Below are 21,637 nucleotides of genomic sequence, written 5' to 3' on the forward strand. Positions count from 1 at the left end.
TATCAGAGCGATAAAAATTTTGCACCAGAGATTTTCAATAAAGCATGCTCCTCCAGAAGGGGGGTGCACCAAACATTGTCAGTGAAGATTGTGTCACCATGCACCATTATGGTGAAATTTTCAGGCTTTGCCTCTTCATGCACCAGAATGGTGCAAATTTTCCACCATAAATTTTCAATGAAGCTTTTATTCATCAGAACGATGCAAATTATGCACCAGAAAAATGAATGAACCTTGCTTCTACATTCACCACAGTGTTGCGAGCTTTCCACCAGAAATTTTCAGTTAGACGTGCACCTTCAAATTTTTAGCGTGATTCAATGTTTCCACCAGAGTTATTCATTTATGTTACATCATAATTTTGTAAGTGTGGAAATAAAAATCTTGTTTATAAAGGGGGGGGGGCAATTGCCCCCCACCTTGCCCCACCCTGTGCACGCCAATGGTTTTATAGCAGGATATTCGGGAGGATTATCAATCACATCTGGTAGGTAAACGGCTGGACATTGCGTACCATTGATACTTCGCGTATCTGCAGGTATAAAATAAACCCCATTAGCGGTCCTTAACCTTGTCCAGTAACTCCTATCCCTACCTCCCCGCGGTGCCGGCTGGGGTACGAGTTACCATAGGGAAGACCGGGTAACCAACCCAAGTGGGACCTTGGTCGTATCCTGACAGGGAAGGTGGGGGGGGGGACTCCTCTCTCCGGAGAGTGAAGTCTTCGAGCGTCTGTTCACCATGGAGGTGCCAAAACGGTGTCTGTTCTCCAGTTAGGAGCGGATGATCAACGTCCTGGTGTCAGCGTGGGACTCTAAACAGTGCTGTGCACGATGCCCCCCCCCCCCCGGCGAGACAATGGGGGTTGGTGCAGGCCCTACAAGCCAGCCGTAAAAAAAACAAAAGTACAGGAAGCAAGCAATGTAAATACGGACCGGAACAATCGGCATAGACCCAAGCAACGGAAACGGACTACCAATTGGAAACTCGGAACATGGAACTGCAAGTCTCTCAATTTCTTAGGAAGTACCCGCACTCTTTCCGATTTATTGAGGGCAAGTACGACATCTTAGAGCTGCAGGAGGTTTGCTGGAAGGGATCGTCGGTACATACGTATAGGGATGGGTATACCATCTACCACAGCTGCGGCAATACACATGAGCTGGGTATAGCTTTCATCGTGATGGGCAAAATGCAGAAGCGCGTAATTGGGTGGTAGCCAATCGATAGCAGAATGTGCATGTTGAGGATCAAAGGCCGTTTCTTCAATGTCAGCACAGCCCTCACTTAGCAAGTGACGAAGACGATTAAGACGATTTTTACGCGCAGCTGGAACGGGAATACGACAGCTGCCCAAGCCATGACGTCAAAATCGTCATCGGAGATCTTAACGCTCAGGTCGGCCAGGAGGAGGAATTCAGACCGGTTATAGGAAAGTTCAGCGCTCACCAGCTAACGAACGCCAACGGCCTTAGACTCATCGATTTCACCGCCTCTAAAAACATGGCCATAGTAGTACCTACTTCCAGCATAGCCTCCCATATCGGTACACCTGGAGATCAACGCAGCAGACAGAATCGCAAATCGACCACGTTTTGATCAACGGAAGGCACTTCTCGTACATTATCGACGTCAGGACCTATCGCGTCGCAAATATCGATTCAGACCACTACCTTCTAATGGTCAAGGGGCGCCAAAAACTTTCCGGTACCGACGCCCGTCACGGTACAATCTGGAGCAACTGAAGCTGCCCGAAGTCGCAACTGAGTACGTGCAATGCCTCGACGCAGCGTTGCCGGATGAGGGAGAGCTCACCAAAACCTCTCTTGAGAACTGCTGGAGCAACGTGAAAGCAGCCATTAACAGCGCTGCTGAAGGGGCTGTTGGGTTCGTGGAGCGGAATCGACGGAACGATTGGTTCAACGAAGAGTGTCAGACGGTTTTGGACGAGAAGAATGCAGAGCGGGTGGCGATGCTGTAGCAAGGAACCCGTCATAATGTGGAGCGATATAAACAGAAGCGAAGACAGCAAACCTATCTTTTCCGGGATAAGAAGCGCCGCCTGGAAGAGCTGGAGTGCGAAGAAATGGAACAGCTGTATCGTTCTCAAGAAACACGCAAGTTCTACAAGAAACTCAACGCATCCCGCCAAGGCCTTGTGCCGCGAGCCGAAACGTGTCGGTATAAGGAAGGGGGTATCTTAACGGACGAACGTGAAGTGATTGAAAGGTGGAAGCAGCATTACGATGAACATCTGAACGGCGCAGAGGCGGAGGACCAAGGCAGCAGGAGGAATGGTTTCGTCGGTACAGCGGATGAGGGGGACATGCCAGCTCCCACGATAGGTGAAGTTAAGGATGCTATCCGACAGCTTAAGAACAACAAAGCAGCTGGGAAAGACGGTATCGGAGCGGAACTTATCAAAATGGGCCCGGATAAGTTGGCCACTTGTCTGCACCGACTGATAGCTAGGAGCTGGGATACAGAACAGCTACCGGAGGAGTGGAAAGAGAGAGTAATATGCCCAATATATAAAAAGGCGACAATCTAGAATGTGGGAACTATCGAGCGATCACTATTCTCAACGCGGTCTACCAAGTACTTTCCCAGATCAGCTTTCGCCGTTTATCACCGCTAGCAAGCAGATTTGTGGGAAGTTATCAAGCCGGTTTTGTGGACGGGCGATCGACAACGGACCAAATCTTTACGTTGCGGCAGATCCTCCAAAAGTGTCGTGAATATCAAGTCCCTACGCACCACCTATTCATCGATTTCAAGGCCGCTTATGATACTATTGACCGTGAAGAGCTATGGAAGATTATGGACGAGAACGGTTTTCCCGGGAAGCTGACCAGACTGGTGGTGTACAGTGCTGCGTGAAGATATCGAGTGCGTTATCGAACTCATTTGAAACTCGCAAAGGACTTCGACAAGGCGATGGCCTTTCCTGCCTCCTGTTCAACATTGCGCTAGAAGGTGTTATGCAACTTGCGGGCTTTCACATGCGGGGCACGATCTTCAATAAGTCCAGCCAGTTCATCTGCTTCGTTGACGACGTGGACATTGTCGGAAGAACGTTTCAGGCCGTGGCGGAGCAGTACACCAGGCTGAAACGTGAAGCATAGAAGGTTGGATTAAAGGTGAATACGTCGAAGACAAAGTATCTGTTAGCTGGAGGAACCGAGCGGAATAGGGCTCGCATAGGCAGAAGCGTGACAATCGACGGAGATGAGTTTGAGGTGGTGGATGAATTTGTGTACCTCGGATCATTGGGGACGTCGGATAACAACTGCAGCAGAGAAATTCGTCGGCGTATTATTGCCGGAAGTCGTGCTAACTACGGACTCCACAAGACCCTGAGGTCGGGTAAACTTCACCCCAGTACTAAATGTACCATGTACAAAACGCTGATAAGACCGGTAGTTCTCTATGGGCACGAAACGTGGACAATGCTCGAGGACGACCTGCAAGCACTGGGTGTTTTCGAACGACGAGTGCTTAGGACCATCTTAGGCGGGGTATGTGAGAACGGTGTATGAAGGGCCATTGAAGGCCAAGGATGAACCACGAGCTGGCGCAACTCTATGGCAAACCCTGTATCGAGAAATTTGCGAAAGCTGGACGGGTACGATGGGCGGGACACGTTTCAAGAATGCCGGACAACAATCCCGCAAAAATGGTGTTTGCCTCGAATCCGGCCGGTACAAGACGAAGAGGAGCACAGCGAGCAAGGTGGCTAGACCAAGTGGAGCAGGATATTAAAAGTGTGGGACGGTCAAGAAATTGGAGACAAGCAAGCACGGACCGAGTGAATTGGCGTAACATTGTGATGCAGGTGTAATCGTGAGGGATGTCTGACCAGGATAAGTAAGTATGTATCAATCACGTCTCCTTACGTGCAGGCCATTCATCATTTTAGGACCACCGAAACCATCTTAGCAACGAACAGTGCGATTTATTCACTTTAATAATGAGAAAGCGAATCGACGAACGTACACTTTTCACGGGCTTTTCTGCGCTGTTACTCAAAACAAATGGCATCTCCATAGAAATCGGGTGACTTAAGTAACTTTGAAAAATATTTTGATCGGAAAATGATTACGTCAAAAAGCAATTTGACTAGTAAATAAATTTAAAAATGGGACGTGATCCTGTATTCGGACAGTATATAGTGAAATAGCGGGAGCATCGATTGACATTGATAGCTCGACTTTGTTTACCTTTGTTACTTTCGACGTAATAAAAATTCGCTCTTGATTTAGTAGTCTGTGAAACGGAAATAGAGATAGAGCTTGTGAGACAAAGTTCTTGCTCTGGGGAGTGTATGTAAGTATGGAAAAATACTGTTTTAAAATTATTGAATCTTGAATCCTGATGAATGCTGGCGTCTTAGTGGAATACCTGTATAATGAGAGTATTAGTACAAGACACTGAAGAAGTTTGCACATTGTAGACGAAATACGCGTATCTGTCAAGGATAAGCAAATAAGGTAGTGCAATTAAATGGAAATTACTAATCCTTCTCTCTCTCATTACAATTGAATCTTGTTTAACCATAATATCCGAGACAACACTGAACGATAAAGTCCCTCACTTATTTAAGTAGGTTCTCGTTTTTTTTAAACTGAATATTCATCGAAAGCGAATTATTCCCACTTCTCTCAATTTCTGAATCGGGATTATCAATACTTCCTTCTAGCGGAACAGCGCCATCTCTGTAGAAATAGCCTGACGATATAATTCATTATCAGTGAGCTATAGAATCTTGTTGTTCTAAAAGCGAGTTTTAATGAAGATTCAAACGAACAAACGAAAAATTTGCCCTGATAACAATATCGTGAAGTGACTTCCCTTCATTCTGAACCCACTCCACCGACATGACTATGATTCGATTAGCCCCACATATGCGTAGCTCCGCACAAAAAAAGGTCTCCCTAAGCCGACAGCTGGACAGTCGTGAAGCAGATAATCATCAATCGACTTCGTTTTTTTTTTTGTCTTGCTTTGGCACAACTTTTAACCTCCGGCGATCCGCTTGGCCACGGGAGGCGTTAAATGAGAGTGAGTTTTAGTAAAAGATCGATAAAAGTGTATGAGATGGGAGGATCGACAAACGGTTTAACGACCCCGGTGTGTATCGGCGGCAACCGGCAGCGAGTTCCTCACGCATCCATCATTATGCTGCTGCTGCTGCTGTCTGCCACGATGACGATGACGACGACGGCAAGGGGGGACAACATAGACGCACGCGCGTCACATAATTAACACTATTTTCAATTAATTGATTGGATGCTGGGGAATCGATAATAAATTAGAGTTGATGCCGAGTTGGCAGCGAGGAAAGTGACCTCTTCAGCCCCAGCGGTCAATGTGTGTGTCTCTGCGAGTGCGGTTCAAATGCTGGAGGGTGTTACATTCCTAGCGCTTTTGGAAATTAATGGGTTGTAAGTCCCATCAAAAGCGTTTTAATTAGCTTTTAATTGAACTGCTATTGTGCGAACTATTAATTGGGCTATTCAAACTGGGAACCGATTTGGAGGTATGGAATGTGAAAACGTCGGTAGCTTTGAAGAAGTGGCGGTTGTCCGGGAAAATTTTAACGCCTGACGCTGTTTTGGGACCACGTTATGAATCATAAGGGATCATCAAACCATCCCGTGGAAAGTTTAACATGTATTGCAGATTTCGTAGTTCATTTTGTTGGATCATATTGCTGGAAGGAGAATCTCTTATTCCCGCATATTTCGCGTAAGTGTCTCGGCTTACGGGAACGTCCATCCCTTTTTGGCCCTTCATACAGCAGTAGGTATGTTGAATTCATAATGATTACGAAAATTGATCTTGCTGTTGAGTGGAGCCGCATGCAGGGCAAAACCCAAGCTAGGATGGTGGCTTCTTACATACATACATACACGTTATGAATCATAAGGGATCATTGCTGGAATCATTTTTACACTTCAATTAGCTGTTAACCCAAGGGGCAATCAACTTGGAACTCCTAAATCCGTGCCGAATGTTTTAGCGGAGCCGAAAGCTGTTTCGAAGCGTGCCAATCAAGTATCTCATGAGTTTGGCAACACTGAAGTTGTAATGACTTTTGTGATTGTGGAAGAAGATCAAGCGTGATTAATTGATGCATTCAATCTAAAATCACTGCTAATAAGAAATCTGAGGAAAGTTAACCAAATCTGTTCCAAGATTCGGTCCGTTTATCACCAACAAAACACAGATTGTATCCCTTACGGATGCCGGTTGCGAACCCCAATTCCGATGGATCCTCATAAATCCAGAAACGCTCAACGTCAGCCACGAATACATTATGGCATAGTTAGAGTTTGTGGTGGATTCCGGCAAGCTGGACGCGGTTCTTCATCCGTGGCATTGATTATGAAGCAGTACGACATCGATAACAACTGTTCAATTGGCTGCAAGTGGAGGGCGGCTACCTGAAAATTTGAGGGGATTTTGAAAAAAAAAGAAGTTCGATTTGCTCGAGTTGCCGAATGCGGTTCTGTTGTATACCAAGGGGAAGGTTTGAGAGCTTAAGGATCGGGGTTAGGTTATTAAATTGTGTATTTTTAAGTGAATAAGTGGCCATTGACCCATGTGAACCGTGATTACCGATATTGTCACGGGAAACGCCAAGCAAGTGTTGGTTGCAGAAGTGGACGACCCTGAGGGTAACCTAGGTATTGCTATTGCTAGTGATGATCTTGGCGCTGGTATTTATCACCCAAACGTTAACAACTCTAGCGGGGAAGTGCACGAAGTACTGACTGCAGGTGAGATCCGAGCAAAGTATATGTTTGTCTTCAAATCCGGAATCTGATCGATCCCAATGGATTTGTTAATTTCAACCTGAAGTGAAGACCGACAACTGTCAATATAGTGCGAAACCTTAGCAACTATTGAAAAAAAAAACGTCAGCAAAAACAGTATATTATATTTTGTGATATACTTGTCAGTGCCCTAACAGTGTGCCGATCAGTATGATGTGATGTGTTTCGGCACAGTGTTCAGAGTTGATTACCCTTTGTGCTAACCCAAACAAAAGGTTACTGCCGTAAGACCAAGCCCACCGGTTGGTTGTCATTATTATGACAAGCAAGGCGTTGCTATTTTATTTAACCATTCACTTTCGAACCGGTTGTTAATACAAAGGTTGCCAAAGTAATGCAACCGTTTGTTACAAAACTTATAAGATTTTTAATTTGTGCATAGTTCTAGATAGAGCTGGAATTAGGGCGTAACAGCTTTTGTAAACAATGACTTCTCTCAATGATTAATCGAAAGTCGTGGCTCTCCCTGGAAAATTGACACCACCATCGAGTAGAGGCAGACTTCTCCTACCCGATGAATATTGCTTTGAATTCCTAGAAATTAACTAGAGAAGCTATTGTTTACAAAAGCTATTACGCCCTAATTCCAGGTCTATCTAGAGTTGTTAAATGTACCGTCACGTCTCTGAAGGCTGTTTGGTGTTGGATTAGTAGGGTTAGAAGTCGTTGTATAAAATTGTGAATTTGTGAGAAATTCAATTTGAAAATCGTATAAACCCATACATAGGTATGAGTATTGCATTAGTGGGTCCAACAACATTCGGACGAAATTATAAATCCAAAATGGATGGTTAAAACCGTCTTACGAGAAGAGGAATGGGAAAATCGATGTTACTTACATTGAAAGCGATGAGCCCAGCAACGAAGCGTAATCTACAGCCAGCCTTTCCTTTTAACCGTGCTTCTTTTTCATTTTCGTATCTTGCTGATAGTCTAGCTAGGACTTAAACGAAGCGTTGAACACGTTTGTATGAGAGAAACAAAACTTCATTTTAGAGCTTCGATCAGGGCTTTTTTGGTGGTACCATTAGGTACAGTGTTATTTTGTGAATCAACCAGCCAAGTCGACTAGCAAGCACAAGAGTTGGATTAGTGGTCCTTAATGGTTACTAATCCTAAAAGTAAAGGACACCGTTTTGCTCTGGCCTTGCGATGCCAAAATCCCCAAAGAGCGCAAAGAGAGCGGCTCTAAAAGCAAAAGAATACCCCTTTCAGCAGAGTCACTCCAGAGTCCTTGTCTGGATTGCTGATTCTAGGCAACGAGGGTAGATGCCAGGAGACCGCAGGTCGCACCATTTAGTCAAGTCAATCTGTTGACCGAGCCACCTGCAGTACATTTCAAACAATATAAAGCTGATAGACGGCTTCACATTTTTGGAGCTTCGCAGAAATGATTGAAGCTTTTCTGAATTTTTAGGAACATCGCTAAAAACTTGAAACTATGATCAAGTTTTTGCAACTTTGTTCAAATTTTCGAACTTTTTTAATTTTTTGAACCTTTGCTAAATTTAGCAATAGAAATTCCTTGGAACGTCGCTGAATTTCTTAGGTCTTTGCTGAAGCTCTCGGAGCTTGTCTCAAGTACTTGAACTTCTCCGAATTTCTCCAATCATCTCGGAATGTCTCCAAAGATCTCTGAAGTAAATCAGCAAAAAAGGGTTATCTTCCATTTAATTCCAGTTAAATAATAAAAAGCAAAAATGGTTATCTTACAATACGTATCTGTCATGGATACCAAAATGATTTAAGTGGACGAACCTTTTCATACGTTTTTGAACTTCGTGAAAATTGTTGAAACTTCGGTGAAGTTTTTAAAACTTTGCTGAATTTATTGAACCTTCGTTGAAGATATCGGAGCTTGAACTGCTCCTCAGACTACTGAAGTTTTTCTAAAGTTCTCGGAATTTATATTAAGGTTTCGAGGCTTATCTCAAGCCTCTCTTGGACCGTCACTAAATTTATTTGAGCTATGCTAAAAAATATTTGAACTTTTTTTTGAAGATATGTAAACTAGCTGTGCTGATGTTTTTGGAATATCCCTCAGATTTTTCAAACTTCACCGAAGTTCTCGAAATTTCTCCGAATATCTTGGTAAAGTTCCGGCAATTTTGGATAAGTTCACATGATCCTCGTATTTCAAGCTTGTTGCTTCTCGCATATTAGCTTATTGCGTGCTCTCAACTTAGTGTTCTAGCTGCTCTTCCACAGTTATCAATTGAGAGCTTTCGATGCCTGTACCATTTTTGCATTAGTATAATTATGTGGCAAGTACAATCATATAGGGGAAATAGCTCCAATGTTGGCCTATGGATCAAATATTTGGCCCATCGCTAAAAATCTGCTATTTATCAATTTTATCTAGATGAACGCGCCATTGGGACGGTACTAATAAATATTTTCGGTCGCTATTAAAAATTTAGTCGATTGATGAACTTATGTATGGGCCTAAATTAGGGGAATTTAGGCCGATATTACATCCATTTCCATTACTCTATGTCCAAGGACATCGAGAAATTTTCCAACCCGAAAAATTCCTAGGCTGGACCGGGAATCGAATCCAGCCGATTTCTAGCATGGTCTTGCTTTGTAGCTGCGTCTTTATCGACTGACCTAGGGAAAGCCCCGATAGTTACGATATAGTGTTAGATTTTAAACGCTTATAACTTTGCCAATTATTGATGAATTTCAAAGCTCTTTACGCCATTTGATTCAAATTTTAAGTATGATTCCTTGGTATATAGATTATAGTAGTTTGTTATAAGTAAACATTTGAAAATTGATTAAACATTTTAGCAGTTATCAACCAATCACTTGCTTGCTTGCTATGACTATCACGAGAACAGAGAGAGATGTGCCGATGTACGTTTTGTTTGAGTTCGTCTGTGAATGTGGCGGTTGTCACATCGTTCAACGCCGTAAACTCGTTCCAATATCGATATTCCGCTTGCCTCAGATAAACAAAATCTATGGAATGGTGGCAGCCGTTGGCTTTTAACTGAATGCTTCTGACAGCACTCACAACCAAAGAGCGCGTAGCTTTCAAATGTGTTGGCTGGTGGAAAATCGATTTGAGAATGTTTAGCGGAATTCACGTTTTATTTCAATATCAATAATTCTGCACATTGTTCCATATTCTGTGGTTTCTATAAATATTTAGCTGCTTAAATCTTCTGTGGTTTTTTTAAACTCTTACAGTTTTTCCTTGTCATTTTTGCGCGCAAACAGGTTCACCAGCTGGATTTGTTTTGTAAACATGACCAGCTTTAAGATTTAAGAGAACAAAGGGATTTTCTTCTTATTTTTTCGAATTTCATTATATAACGTCGGTCTCTCTGTTCCGCAATCTAGTTCCATTCACCGACGGACAATGTGCAGGGGGCAGCTTCCACACCTGCGTAGGATATCGCACCCATCAATACACATGGGCCGCGGCCAACGGCTCTACTACCCTTCCCACCGACCTCGGCTAGGATTGAACCCAGACCCATTGGGGTGAGAATGTAGTCACGCTTACCACTACACAATTGGTGCCGGCAACAAAGGGGATTGGGATTGGCGAAAGCGAAATTTGAGAACGACGAAATTAAAATCACTCGAGTCTAAATGAAGAAAAATTTCGCAATATTATTTCTACATAATATCGCAGTTACTACAAAGAACATAATGTACAAATTTTCTCATAGAAAGGAGCTATATTTGAAGAAAAAATTACAACAAACTGCATTAGGCACCACTAGCATTCGGATTCGAAGATTGAAAGGAGTATTCAATTGTTTGCTTTAACTTGACATTTCAACTAGATAGATTCCTGCGATATTCATCTAAGTTATTTGGATGAAAAAGGTTTTGTGAATGCTCGGCTGATGAGATCTACTTTAAATTGAGTTGGATTTCTCTCAAATTCACAAAAATCCAGCATACTCGAGTGAACAAAAGTTTGTGAATTCGAGTGCCATTTGTTTTTAAATTACTTGCTTCACTTGACATCATGACTAGAAAAACGATTGGTATCTTGGGCAAAGTTTTTCAAGTAAATAAAACCTATTATTCAAGGTGATGGTGTACACATCACACTTAATCATTCGCTCACCGCATGACTCTAGTGTGCCATTTACCATCTAAGGCTTGTACTCGGAAAAAATGCACCATATTAAAAATTGATGAAAATCTGGGTATAACTAGTTTGGAGTGAATTGTTTACATGTGCAAAATTTCATAACAATCGGTTCTGGGTTATTGAGATGTCATCGAAACAAGAAGAAAATCGCCGGAGAATTTTGCGCGCCGTCATGGAAAATCCGACTGCGGAAGACAACTGGGAATCACCCATACAATTGTGTCTCGGGTGGTAAAATCGTTTAAGGAGTCCCAGACGACCGAGCGGAGGGCTGGAAGTGGAAGAAAATCGAAGACAGCTGACCCTGTGAAGGCCCGGAAGGTGTTGGATTATTTCAAGCATAATCCGAACCTTTCGATTCACGACGCTGTTCTGAAGGCAAAGTGTTCCGCCTGGGCTTCGTGTATTCAAGGTCCGCGAGACATTATTTTGGCCGGACCTGGCATCATGCCATTACGCGCGATCGACGTTGGATTGGTATAGAGACAATAACGTTGTTTTTGTACCAAAAACCACCAACCCCCCAAATTCACCAGATATTCGTCTGGTGGAAAGGTTTTGGGCCATAATGAAGGTCAAAGTTCGGAAATCGTCCAAGGTGTTTAAGAACGAGCTGGAGTTGAAGAAATAATGGATGAGAGTGACCAAAAAGGTCGGCTCCACCATTGCACAAAATGTAATGAGGGGTCTTAAGGGAAAGGTGCGGGCTTTCAGCGATGGAAAGGAAATTGAATAAAGTAATTATGCCGAAACATAATCCATATGCATTAGTTCATTCTCTGAAAGTTTCAAGAAAATCCGACTTAAAATAAATTGTTGGCGAACACTTTTGTCTAGTGCATTTTTTCGAGTACAAGCCTTAATGGATTACCAGCATCGTTGATTTTCGCAACAGTTGTCGCTAGTAAATAAATGATAAGGCAATTTATGCCAAAATGGCGGGCTCTACTCTCACTTTAAAACTTTAAGTCATCTTCTATGGCGGGAAGCATTCGTCAGCGTTAGTAAACCGATGTCACTGATTGTCTTTTGACACGGTCTGTACGACTTTCACTAATCAATTGTGTCAGAAGAATACTATCAAATCATAATAGGGAATCATATGCTGACGTCAAGTTGAAGTTTATCATTGCTCAGATTGCTACGGTGAATTTATAGAAGGCTTGGTTTTCCAGAACGTATCGTTGGCTAATACCTAAATTGTACTGCAATCAATCAGTTTGAAGGTAGTCGTTTGTCATTACGCTTGAGATTTTTGTAATTGTTTAATTTAATTGTGACGCCCACTTTCACCAAAAACTATAATGCGTCGTACACGGCGAGTCAGGGTATCGACTCAATGAAGAAAACAAAATTCCCCGATATTCCCTGATTTTCCAGTAATTTTCAAAAAAAAATCCAGGTGTAGTGCCTACCCGGTTTTGGCAACACAACTCTTCAGCTAGAACTTTCCTCAGAATATATTAGTGCTTTATGGACATTTTTTCATGAAATTCCACACGGACCTCTAACCCATTAAGAGTGGTCCAGTACAATTTCAAATTAAATAAAGCGATCCGTACATTCTACCCAAGTAGCAATTGGGGTTTCATGAGGGTTCTGAAAACTATTTAGACTTGTAGCATACTTTAAAACCGTGATAAAACTTGCAATGTTACTTGGGTATAGAATGCAAAAAATACAGAAATCTCGTGTTGCCAAAAACGGGAAGCATCTGCATTCTACCCTAGAGGCATACATTCATCCAAATCTTCTTCATCTTCATGATGACCAGCAAATCTCGATTAACAATTTTCCCGTTTTTCTCCCGGAATTTTGGAATTTATTTTCTAAGTCAGCAAAACCTTTGCTGGATCTTGAATTTGGATCTGCGACAGGTTCGAAGTCTTCACAATTTGTGTATGAAAATTTCGCTCAAAACTTTACAGGCTTTTATTTGATTGTTCTCAAGCCTTTCCTTTAGATTAATTTCCTTTCACAGAGATCTTTCCAGAATTCTTCTAAAATAAATTTGAAATTCTCTCTGGAAATCCCTTGAAATATTTTTTTTATAATAGTACAGAAATTCTCTGTGGAACACTCAATTAAATTCTTAAATTTCATCCTTTCTTCGAATTTTAAACTCTTTCCAAGAATTCACTGAAGATTCATTTTTTTTTATATTTGCATGAAATTCTCCGTAGAATTCACTTCAGGGCAACAATTCCAAATGGCCTATTAGCTTTGAGTTCTCCTCTAAATTCTTTTGAAAATTGCATGGAATTCTCATTAACATTCTCTAGAAATTCCTTCCGAAATGCGCTTGTTATTATACTCGGACTATCCTTATAGATCTTCACGCGTTCCTTTGTATTTTTCAAGAATACTGGAATCCTCTGCTCTCTTGGGAGATCTAGTAACAACTCTACTGGAGGTTTTCCTAAAGCTCCCTATAAAATATTCTCAGAAATACCTTGGTGTTATCCAGTGGCGTCCGGTAATCTTACTTTTTACCTGTGCACCAACTTTCAGAAACAGATATATTGCCATATTCTTACTCGAATCGGTTGAAAAATACACTTATCCTTCTAGGTTACTCGATATCTATCCATTGCAAGCAATATTTTGATACTTGCTTATGTTTTGAAAGTTGGTGTACAGGTAGATTGAGATTAAGGCGACGCCACTGGCGTTATCTCTAGAATTCATTCTAAAATCTGCTCAAATTTGTTTTGGAAAAAAAATCTTAAATTCTCTTAATAGTTCTTCAAAGTGACTGTAGTTATCCTGAAAATCTAGACCAGTCAAAGGTTCTTGACATTTTATTGTGTTCGAAGAAAGGACGAGGTATATTTTTGCAGATTTGTCAACTGAAGTCGTGGGATTTTCCCGGTGACTTTTTACGGTTTTCCCGGTTCACTGGTCACTCTGCGTTTCACATATGAAACACTTGTTTTTAATCCCATTATATTTGTTTTTCCATATCTTGAGACCCAGCTCCGTGATAAAATTATACCAATTAACCAAAAATTAATTCGCGGGCGGACTCCTCCAGTGGGAAATCGCAAAAACAACGCTTTCCTCTCCAATTCTTTAAGTTAATTTCAACTAAATTGCAATAGCAGCAACATTATCATACTAAAACTTTACTGTGAAGCTAATTTTTCGAGCTAATCAGGTTTTCAATGAAGACCTAAAATACTTAACACAGCCACTTTATGCTGTCAAAGCAATGCTTGTCAACGTATCTTTGAACCACTATTAAATCATGAAAGTGCTACTCCAAGCAATCAAAAAAATATATACCTCCCAAGCAAGACCATTATCCTAAATTTTCATTTAGTTAGTTCTCTGAGTAAATCAAGCTGTTAGGAACACAATAAGGGACAAGAACTAGAAGTATTCAGAAAAATATCTTTATCTTCTTTTAAAACTGGGTTTAGACAAGGCAAGTTAATTGATCAACTCAGTTGAATTCAAATGATTTACACGTTCAAGTGCCAACTATGCCATTTAACTTTTCAAGCCAATTGAATTCAACTGAATTGATCAATGACTTACTTTGTCTTAGCCCAGCTTAACTCTTAATCATTCTTGCAATTTACTCAAAATGCGCTCAAGGGATTGATTTTTGTTGGACACAGCTGGATCGAACAGAAGCAGAATCTATTTGAAGGTTAAATTTTGTCAGCCGGAATTGGGTATAACGTCTATTAAGAGACGCGCATTTTCCATATGTAGCTTCATTTTGCAACAACTAACAACGTCTAGCGTCTCTACGGAACCGAATTTGTATCACGGTTCAACTCAGGAATGTGACAACACCGAGTGGGAGTTGAATTTATATTGCTGATTCACATATATCGTAGCATGCATCGATATTTCACAAATTAGCAGAAGCAACATCCGCAGTTGTCAAACATAAACACAACCGGATAATAGCTTTAATTCTTCGAAGCCTCGGTTGAAGACAGATCGATTCCTCTTGATGCAGTCGACCAGATCCGCTGGATTATCAATTTTATCAATCATGCTATACTGGAACCACATGTAACCCTAGAATCTACTAAATAATTGTGGAGACGGTGTCCTCATGAAATGAAATAGTGTAGTAGTCCATAGGTTGGTTGGAGGATCTTCTTTAATGCGCTGAAAAGCAGTTTTAATTTATTTTTCCATTAAAGTTTTTCAAGATGTCTTCAATTTATCTTGCGAACTTCATCCTGAATTATTGTTTTGAATGTTTCAGGCCTAGTAGCGATCACTGTTGCTCGCTTTTCATTAATGAAACTTCGTTGATGTTCTCTAATCAACTAAGCTAAATTTTCGAAGTTCTCTAAATCTCCATGATATAACACCCTTAAAATACTCTCACGTTTTCCGAAGTTTTCGGAAATTCACTGAGTTTCTCGAAACTTCTTTAAGGTTTCTAATATTTCCTTAAAATTATTTGAACTGCCCTTTGATTCTCTGACCTGTCTTGATCTTCTCGAAGCTCAAAATGCGCTCTTTGTTCTATTGAAGGTCTCGGTTCTGCTAGGAAATAAATAGAATTCCCGTAGACTCATTTAAATTTCCCTGAAAATCTCTGGACGTCTGTGACTTTTGTTCATAAATTCTCTGAAGGTCTCTGTACTTTCCTGAAATTCGCGGAACATCTTAAGCAGTGGCGTCGCCCTAACCTCAATCTACCTGTTCAACAACTCTCAAAACTTAAAAAATTTAAAAGAAATGGCTTCCAATGGAAACAAATCAGCACAAATCAGTGAAACTAGAAGATCCTGTGCCTTTTGAAACTGATTTGAATGTAAGCATGACCCTAAATAACGTTTTCAAAGTCGTTGAACAGGTAAAAAGTGAGGTTACGCGACGCCACTGATCTTAAGGATTCTCGATTTGTTTTTCAGCACATCACAGAACTATCTTGAATTTATCTAAATTTAAGATTATAGAGTTTTAATCTATATAGCTTTTCTGAGGTGCTTAAAACATTTTAAAAATTTGCACAATACCCCTCAAGTTTTCTCAATTTCTCAAGTTCGCTTGACACCAGTAAAGTTCTCTGAAATTCGAGAAACTTTATAAAAGTTCCTGAAAACTCTCGGATGCTAAAAAAAACCGCTTTGATGTTCTTACAGCTTCCAGTAAGTTTCCCATATTTTCAGCGTATAAACTTCTCTTATGTTCTTGCAGTTTGTTTATAGAGTTTCACTGAAATTCTCAGCATTTCCTTTCATTCCTCAGAACTTCTCCAAAGTTCCTACAATTGTTGTAAAGTTAATGGGACTGCATTGAAGATCTCTAGTCTTTCATAAAGTTAATTTCGAACTTGAAATAAATCATTTCTCGATTACTTTTTCGAAGGGACGTATCAGCTTTTGTAAACAATGCATTTGATCGTCGATTTGACGTGACTCTCTACAAGCCTTGATGTTTCCTTTCATATTTTAGTGTTGTCATGCGAATAAGGTCTTCAACTCGGTCTTCAAGAAACGATTTTGGTTCAGTGTTCGAAAATCCCAAACGTATCAGTCAGTGCCGATTTTCAATTTCGGTTGTAAAATCTTATTAATTTTGCTCTGAACTGGCATCGAAATACCCTTTTATTTGAGTTACTTTTGCTCCACTTTCAAAAATGCAACATCAAGCATTGAACAACCACAACTTCGCAACTCTATTCAAAATTTGAAATTGAAAACCATCCTCAAGTAATTAAGTTGTTTGAAACTAGCGAAATCAGCCATACCTATTAATAAGTTTCTGTTATAAAGAAATATTTCCCTGACTTTGAATAAAATTCCCTGACAATCCCTGCTTTTCCAGGTTCAAAAAGAAATTTCCTGACATTTCCTGATTTTCCAGGTTTTTCCAGGTAGTCGATACCCTGCAAGTTTATAGAAAGTGCAGTTCCACAGTGATAATTTAATTTGCCTCATGTTTTTCTAAGTTTGTCCAGGAAGAACTTTCCGAATATGAGAAAAGTATAGATTGAATACACTCAGTATATTGGTACTACTCCTAGAACGAGTAAAGATTTCGTCAATTTTCTTCATTTTCCTGCAGATTTTTGAGGTTTTCCACAGGAAACCATGAGGCAAATTACCTTATCCATGCATACCTGCACTTTTGGCGATTATGAGTAAACTGAACTCAAATTTGGGTTGTTCTCAATCGCCGTCTACCGTTTTAAAGACAATAGTCTTACACTGTTTGTAATTGCTGAATAAATAAATACCTCAAGCGGCAGAAAATCCCATCACAGCTTATTGTGCATTAAATTGTTATTGCGCAAAACATTCCTCAATTTACCTCCGACACACAAAACGGCAATATTCAACCACCTGCGTTTATCTTATCAAAACCGAAGAACAGTGGTCACGTTGCCAGTTGTCCACACGACTCCGCTCGGATGAAACGCCAAAACGTGGCACCGCTTGTGTTTAATCATTCTCTTCTTATCAGTTTGTGCCCACTATCTGTCAATACACTTTTGTCGGGAACAAATTGGCTTGATAAAATAAAATCCAGAAAAATATCGCTGCATCGCGAAGCTAAAATCTCAAAACACCATCCAAAACCCACCGCAGCAGCACACAAAGCTAATAAAAACGACAAAAATTCAAAACATTGCACCCGCAAGTCCCGTGCATGCGGCGTTTGTCGAGTGGAACCAGACTAACAGCGAAAAAACGAGCATAAAAACATGCTGCCTTCATCTCAACGGAGATGAAACCAACAAAAAAAAAAAAGCAAAAACCAACAGACGAAAACTGAAGTTGATATGCATCCATGCATAGGGAAAAAAAAAGAAGAGGCAGTAGAAGAAGAAGCCAAACGATGACCGACTCTCGCTCTCATTTGACAGCTACTGGTTGCTCACGGTGCCGGTGCGAGTGTGGTCACTCACTTACTCAATAACGTTGAAAGCGGAGAGCGAGAGCAACGTTGTGAGATCATCGATGTGGAAAGGGTGCGGATGAACAAAAACATTACGGGCAGGGATGTCAGCTTTGTTTGGAAATTTTGAATCGTTTACTGCGATGGTCGTTCATTAATTTTCTGAACTGGACAAATGGAAATGGACGTTTGCGAATATGTTCGACACACAGTTCGATGAAAGAATATCATTCCTCCAGCAGATATTCGATCAATGTACATTTGTTTATTTGAAAAGCTGCGCGAGAATCGTGTGCGCAATTAAAATAAATTTACTTAATGTCATAAGCAACAACAATGTACCCATTCTACTAAAAGTTCGTTTTCTTCCGATGATGGAAATTTCTAAGTCAAGAATTCTTAACCGACAATCCCTTTCCTGTTATTTCACGAATTTAGTTGAGCATTGCGAAACTCGGATGGTCTTATCGTCCATCGGTATTGAATTTAAATTTGAGTGGAAAGATAATGAGCGGCTCGATAAGATAGGAACGTTTGAATCACCATTGACGCCATCGCTGACAACACTGACCATTCACTAGAAATGGAATTTTTTAATTGAATCATCTTCCGAGGGACTTTGACTTTTTACAATAACATCATGGATATGCGATTAATGAAAAAAAAAAAATCCACTAGCACTGCTTCACACTAACACATCCCAGCCCAACTGCACTCACAAGCTGATTTTGACAGTTCTCTCCCCCCTGTTGCCGAACACAACAACAAATGCACTCTTTTAGGTTGAACCACTGTGTTTTGACCCGGAAAAGAAGCCCCCCGCCGGTCCCGAAAATAATCCACCTACCTTCTTCATGATTCCGGTTTTGCGCTTCGAGAAGGTCGTGTACCGTCGCAACTTGTTATCGATGTATTCCATCTTAATCTTGACACGGCCCTTTGTCTTCTTCCCATTGCTCGGTGGTGACTTTTTCGGTTGCAGTGAGGTATAGCTTTCGTCCACTACATCCGAGCCAACGTTGCACCCTTCGAGGCCGGTCATGTTCTGCGAACCGACCATTTGCCGGCCATCATCGTAGCAGTCCGAGTTGGCTCGTTTGATACCACGGGAGAGGCTTCCACCACCGCCTCCGCCGCCACCGTTACCACCACCACCACCGGTTCCGCACTGAGGTCCATTCCCACTCATCAGGCTACCACCGCGAGACATGACTTGACCCACGAGGCCTCCACTGGGGGGCCGGGCCAGCGAAACGTTCGGATTTCCGTAGATCTCCGGCGTTTCGCTCATCATACTCATGCTGTAGTTCAGATTGTAGCGCGAGTCACGCGCTGCATTCGGATCCATTATTTCCCAAATTTTTGCGGCTTTTCTGGGAACTGGCACCAAAGGAAGATTCACGCTCGCGGCTTTCGGTAGGTTCTAGCACACGAATTGCTTCTTCTTATCACGTCACTACCCGGTTGTTCGCACTTTTCCGACCAGCAGAACGCTACTCACACGCACCGGAATTATTTCGGATCTTTCCAGCGGTCTTTGACCTCCGGACACACTCGCGACTCCGTTCGTTCCTATCGCACTGTAGTCTTCCGGGAAAGGGCCGTGTCAGTCACTGTTTTCCTTTTTTCCACACACCACTAAACCGACAGTTTTCCTCGAGGAGGAAAATTCGCACCCGTAAAAATCCGCGACCCCGAATGAACTGAAGAATGCTTATTTCGGGATTGGACGGGTGGGAACTCACTCTCCGTTTGTTTTGACAGATGGATGAACGTTGGTTGGTCGCTCGTTGCGTTGGACGGTACACGGTTCGCCTTCTCTCCTTTGACAGCAGCAGCAACAGGGTCTCCTCAGCCGGTCTCTCACGTCACCCACGATGGTTGATCGCCTTCTCTGCAACAGCGGCGGCTACGCACCTTCTCCTACACCTCCACACCGTTGGACGACCAGGAACCAGCAGTAGCAGCTTCAGCCAAAACACGCCGTCGTCTTCGTCGTCGTTGTCGCTGATGTCGATGTTCGGTCACACAGCTCAGCTCCTTCTTTTTTGGGGAACTTGTCTAATGTTTAGATCCCCTTTTCGAGATTATTTTTATCTTTTGATTTGGTCGCTCTTTTGCTCCTACGGATTGGAATCTCTGCGATGTCTTATTTTATCAGATGCTTGCAAGTGTCGTTGTCGTCGTCTGCCTTCTGGCCGGTACAATTACTCAACATTTCAGCTTGGGAAATTAGAGCGGCAGATCGTCGTAGTAGGCACAGTTGGTTGAACTCTTGTTACTTTGGTGATTCCACAGGTTGCAACATTGATCGGGTTACTTTGTTATGTCGGAAAATCAACAATTTCTTCGATCGATCACTTTTGTTCTTTTTTCAATTCACTCAATTCCATAAGTTTCACAGCAAAAACTCAGCTCAGGGCATCGGTTCTACCACAGTCAAACTCACGCAGATGTTTCGCTGTTCCTCAAAATAAAGCAAAACAAGCCACTTGTTGATTTGTTCCGAAGCTCGGCACCAATCGTTCGGCGATCGGCATTCGATTTCCACAAAAACTTCTTTTTTCTCCAAAATTGCACACGTTCCCGTCACCGGTTACGTCAACTTTCCGCTCCCTATGGACAAACTGCGTCCTTCAAATTTCGGCTGTCACCCGGACGGATCTCTCCAAAAAACTGACTCCAACGGTTTGGTTTGATTTTTTCCCTCTGTTGTTCGCCTCGTCGATCGTTCGAACGCCCGATCGATCGCCGCTGTTACACCAAGCCGAAAATACCGAAACTCAACACGCACAAAACACACACGGACGGCAACTCTCTGCTGTGCACACTGACTGATGATTGTTAGCGCTTCGCTCGCACGAGGAACATTCTACATATGGCTCCAGCTGACCACTGTCGATATAATAAAATTACGAAAATAAAATAATATAAAACCGATCCAGCAGATCGTCGCGATCGTGTACGCCGAACTGCCTCACGGCTTTCAGTGTGTGCGAGAGCTTCGGTAGGCATCGGGCCGTTCGCTCCACGTGTTCGCACTCTATCCGATCCAGCAAGTGTGCGTTCATCTTCGCATACGTATTCCATTCGTGAGACTTGGGACCTCTCTCACACAATCAAAGTTTTCACACGATCGAAACGGACCAGGCCGAGCCTCGTGCCGAAAAGAGACAACTCCTTCTTCGGACTCCAGAGCGTCAAATTAGACCTCACACTCTTCGTTCGTCGTTGTTTGTTGATCGAAACAAAGCAAGAGGCGGCAATTTATGGTTACGCCTATTTTTAGCAGAATGCCACTTGTGGGGATGTCGGGAGGAAACGCACACTCGCGTTGACGGTCGACTGATTGTAGTTTCGATCGCGTCCAGTGCCAGGGATCCTAAAAATAAACGTCAGCAGGTCGAAAGCCGTTCGGTTACATGGGGAGATGTGATCTGCGACCGCTGCACGAGCAAGCAACAACAATAAGGATTTAGGGCTGTTTACGGATCAATGAAGGGGTCCGAAATCGGTCTGTCTGGCCATAATTTTTGGATGCGAGTGAGAGTGGCTCGCGCGGTGCTGTTGCCCATTATTGTGCGGCTACTACAGGTGCTCGTTTGGGACCTTCGAGTCACGAGACTGGAGTTTCCGCTGCAAAAGGGATGATTATGGCAGGGTGATAAGCTCAATTTGTCAATGAAGCGTGTGGCAGCCATTTTGGGGGCGGGCGAGGATGTAATTCAATCATCACGATATTGTGGATGGGTGAACTTGAGTGTGATTTTCCCTTAAAAGAGGTGCTGCTCATGCATCATGATGG

At 42.2% G+C, this 21,637-nt stretch overlaps 1 protein-coding gene across 4 annotated transcripts in view; it reads right to left on the minus strand.

The window, feature by feature from the left end:
* bs (blistered) overlaps positions 1-20,713 on the minus strand; it is a 637,488-nt gene extending 616,775 nt beyond the window's left edge. For all 4 annotated transcript variants that reach the window (XM_065232172.1, XM_065232173.1, XM_065232170.1 and 1 more), the window contains exon 1: positions 18,680-20,713. In XM_065232172.1, coding sequence (XP_065088244.1) covers positions 18,680-19,180 — 501 coding nt within the window. In that variant the 5' untranslated portion in view covers positions 19,181-20,713. The remainder of the gene's footprint in view (positions 1-18,679) is intronic.
* Positions 20,714-21,637: the final 924 nt, after the last annotated feature.

Source organism: Ochlerotatus camptorhynchus, unplaced genomic scaffold (genome assembly GCF_037179485.1).
Source record: "Ochlerotatus camptorhynchus isolate MF236.1 unplaced genomic scaffold, CSIRO-AGI_Acam_v1.1 ptg000364l, whole genome shotgun sequence".
In the NCBI taxonomy this organism is placed as follows: Eukaryota; Metazoa; Arthropoda; class Insecta; order Diptera; family Culicidae; genus Ochlerotatus; species Ochlerotatus camptorhynchus.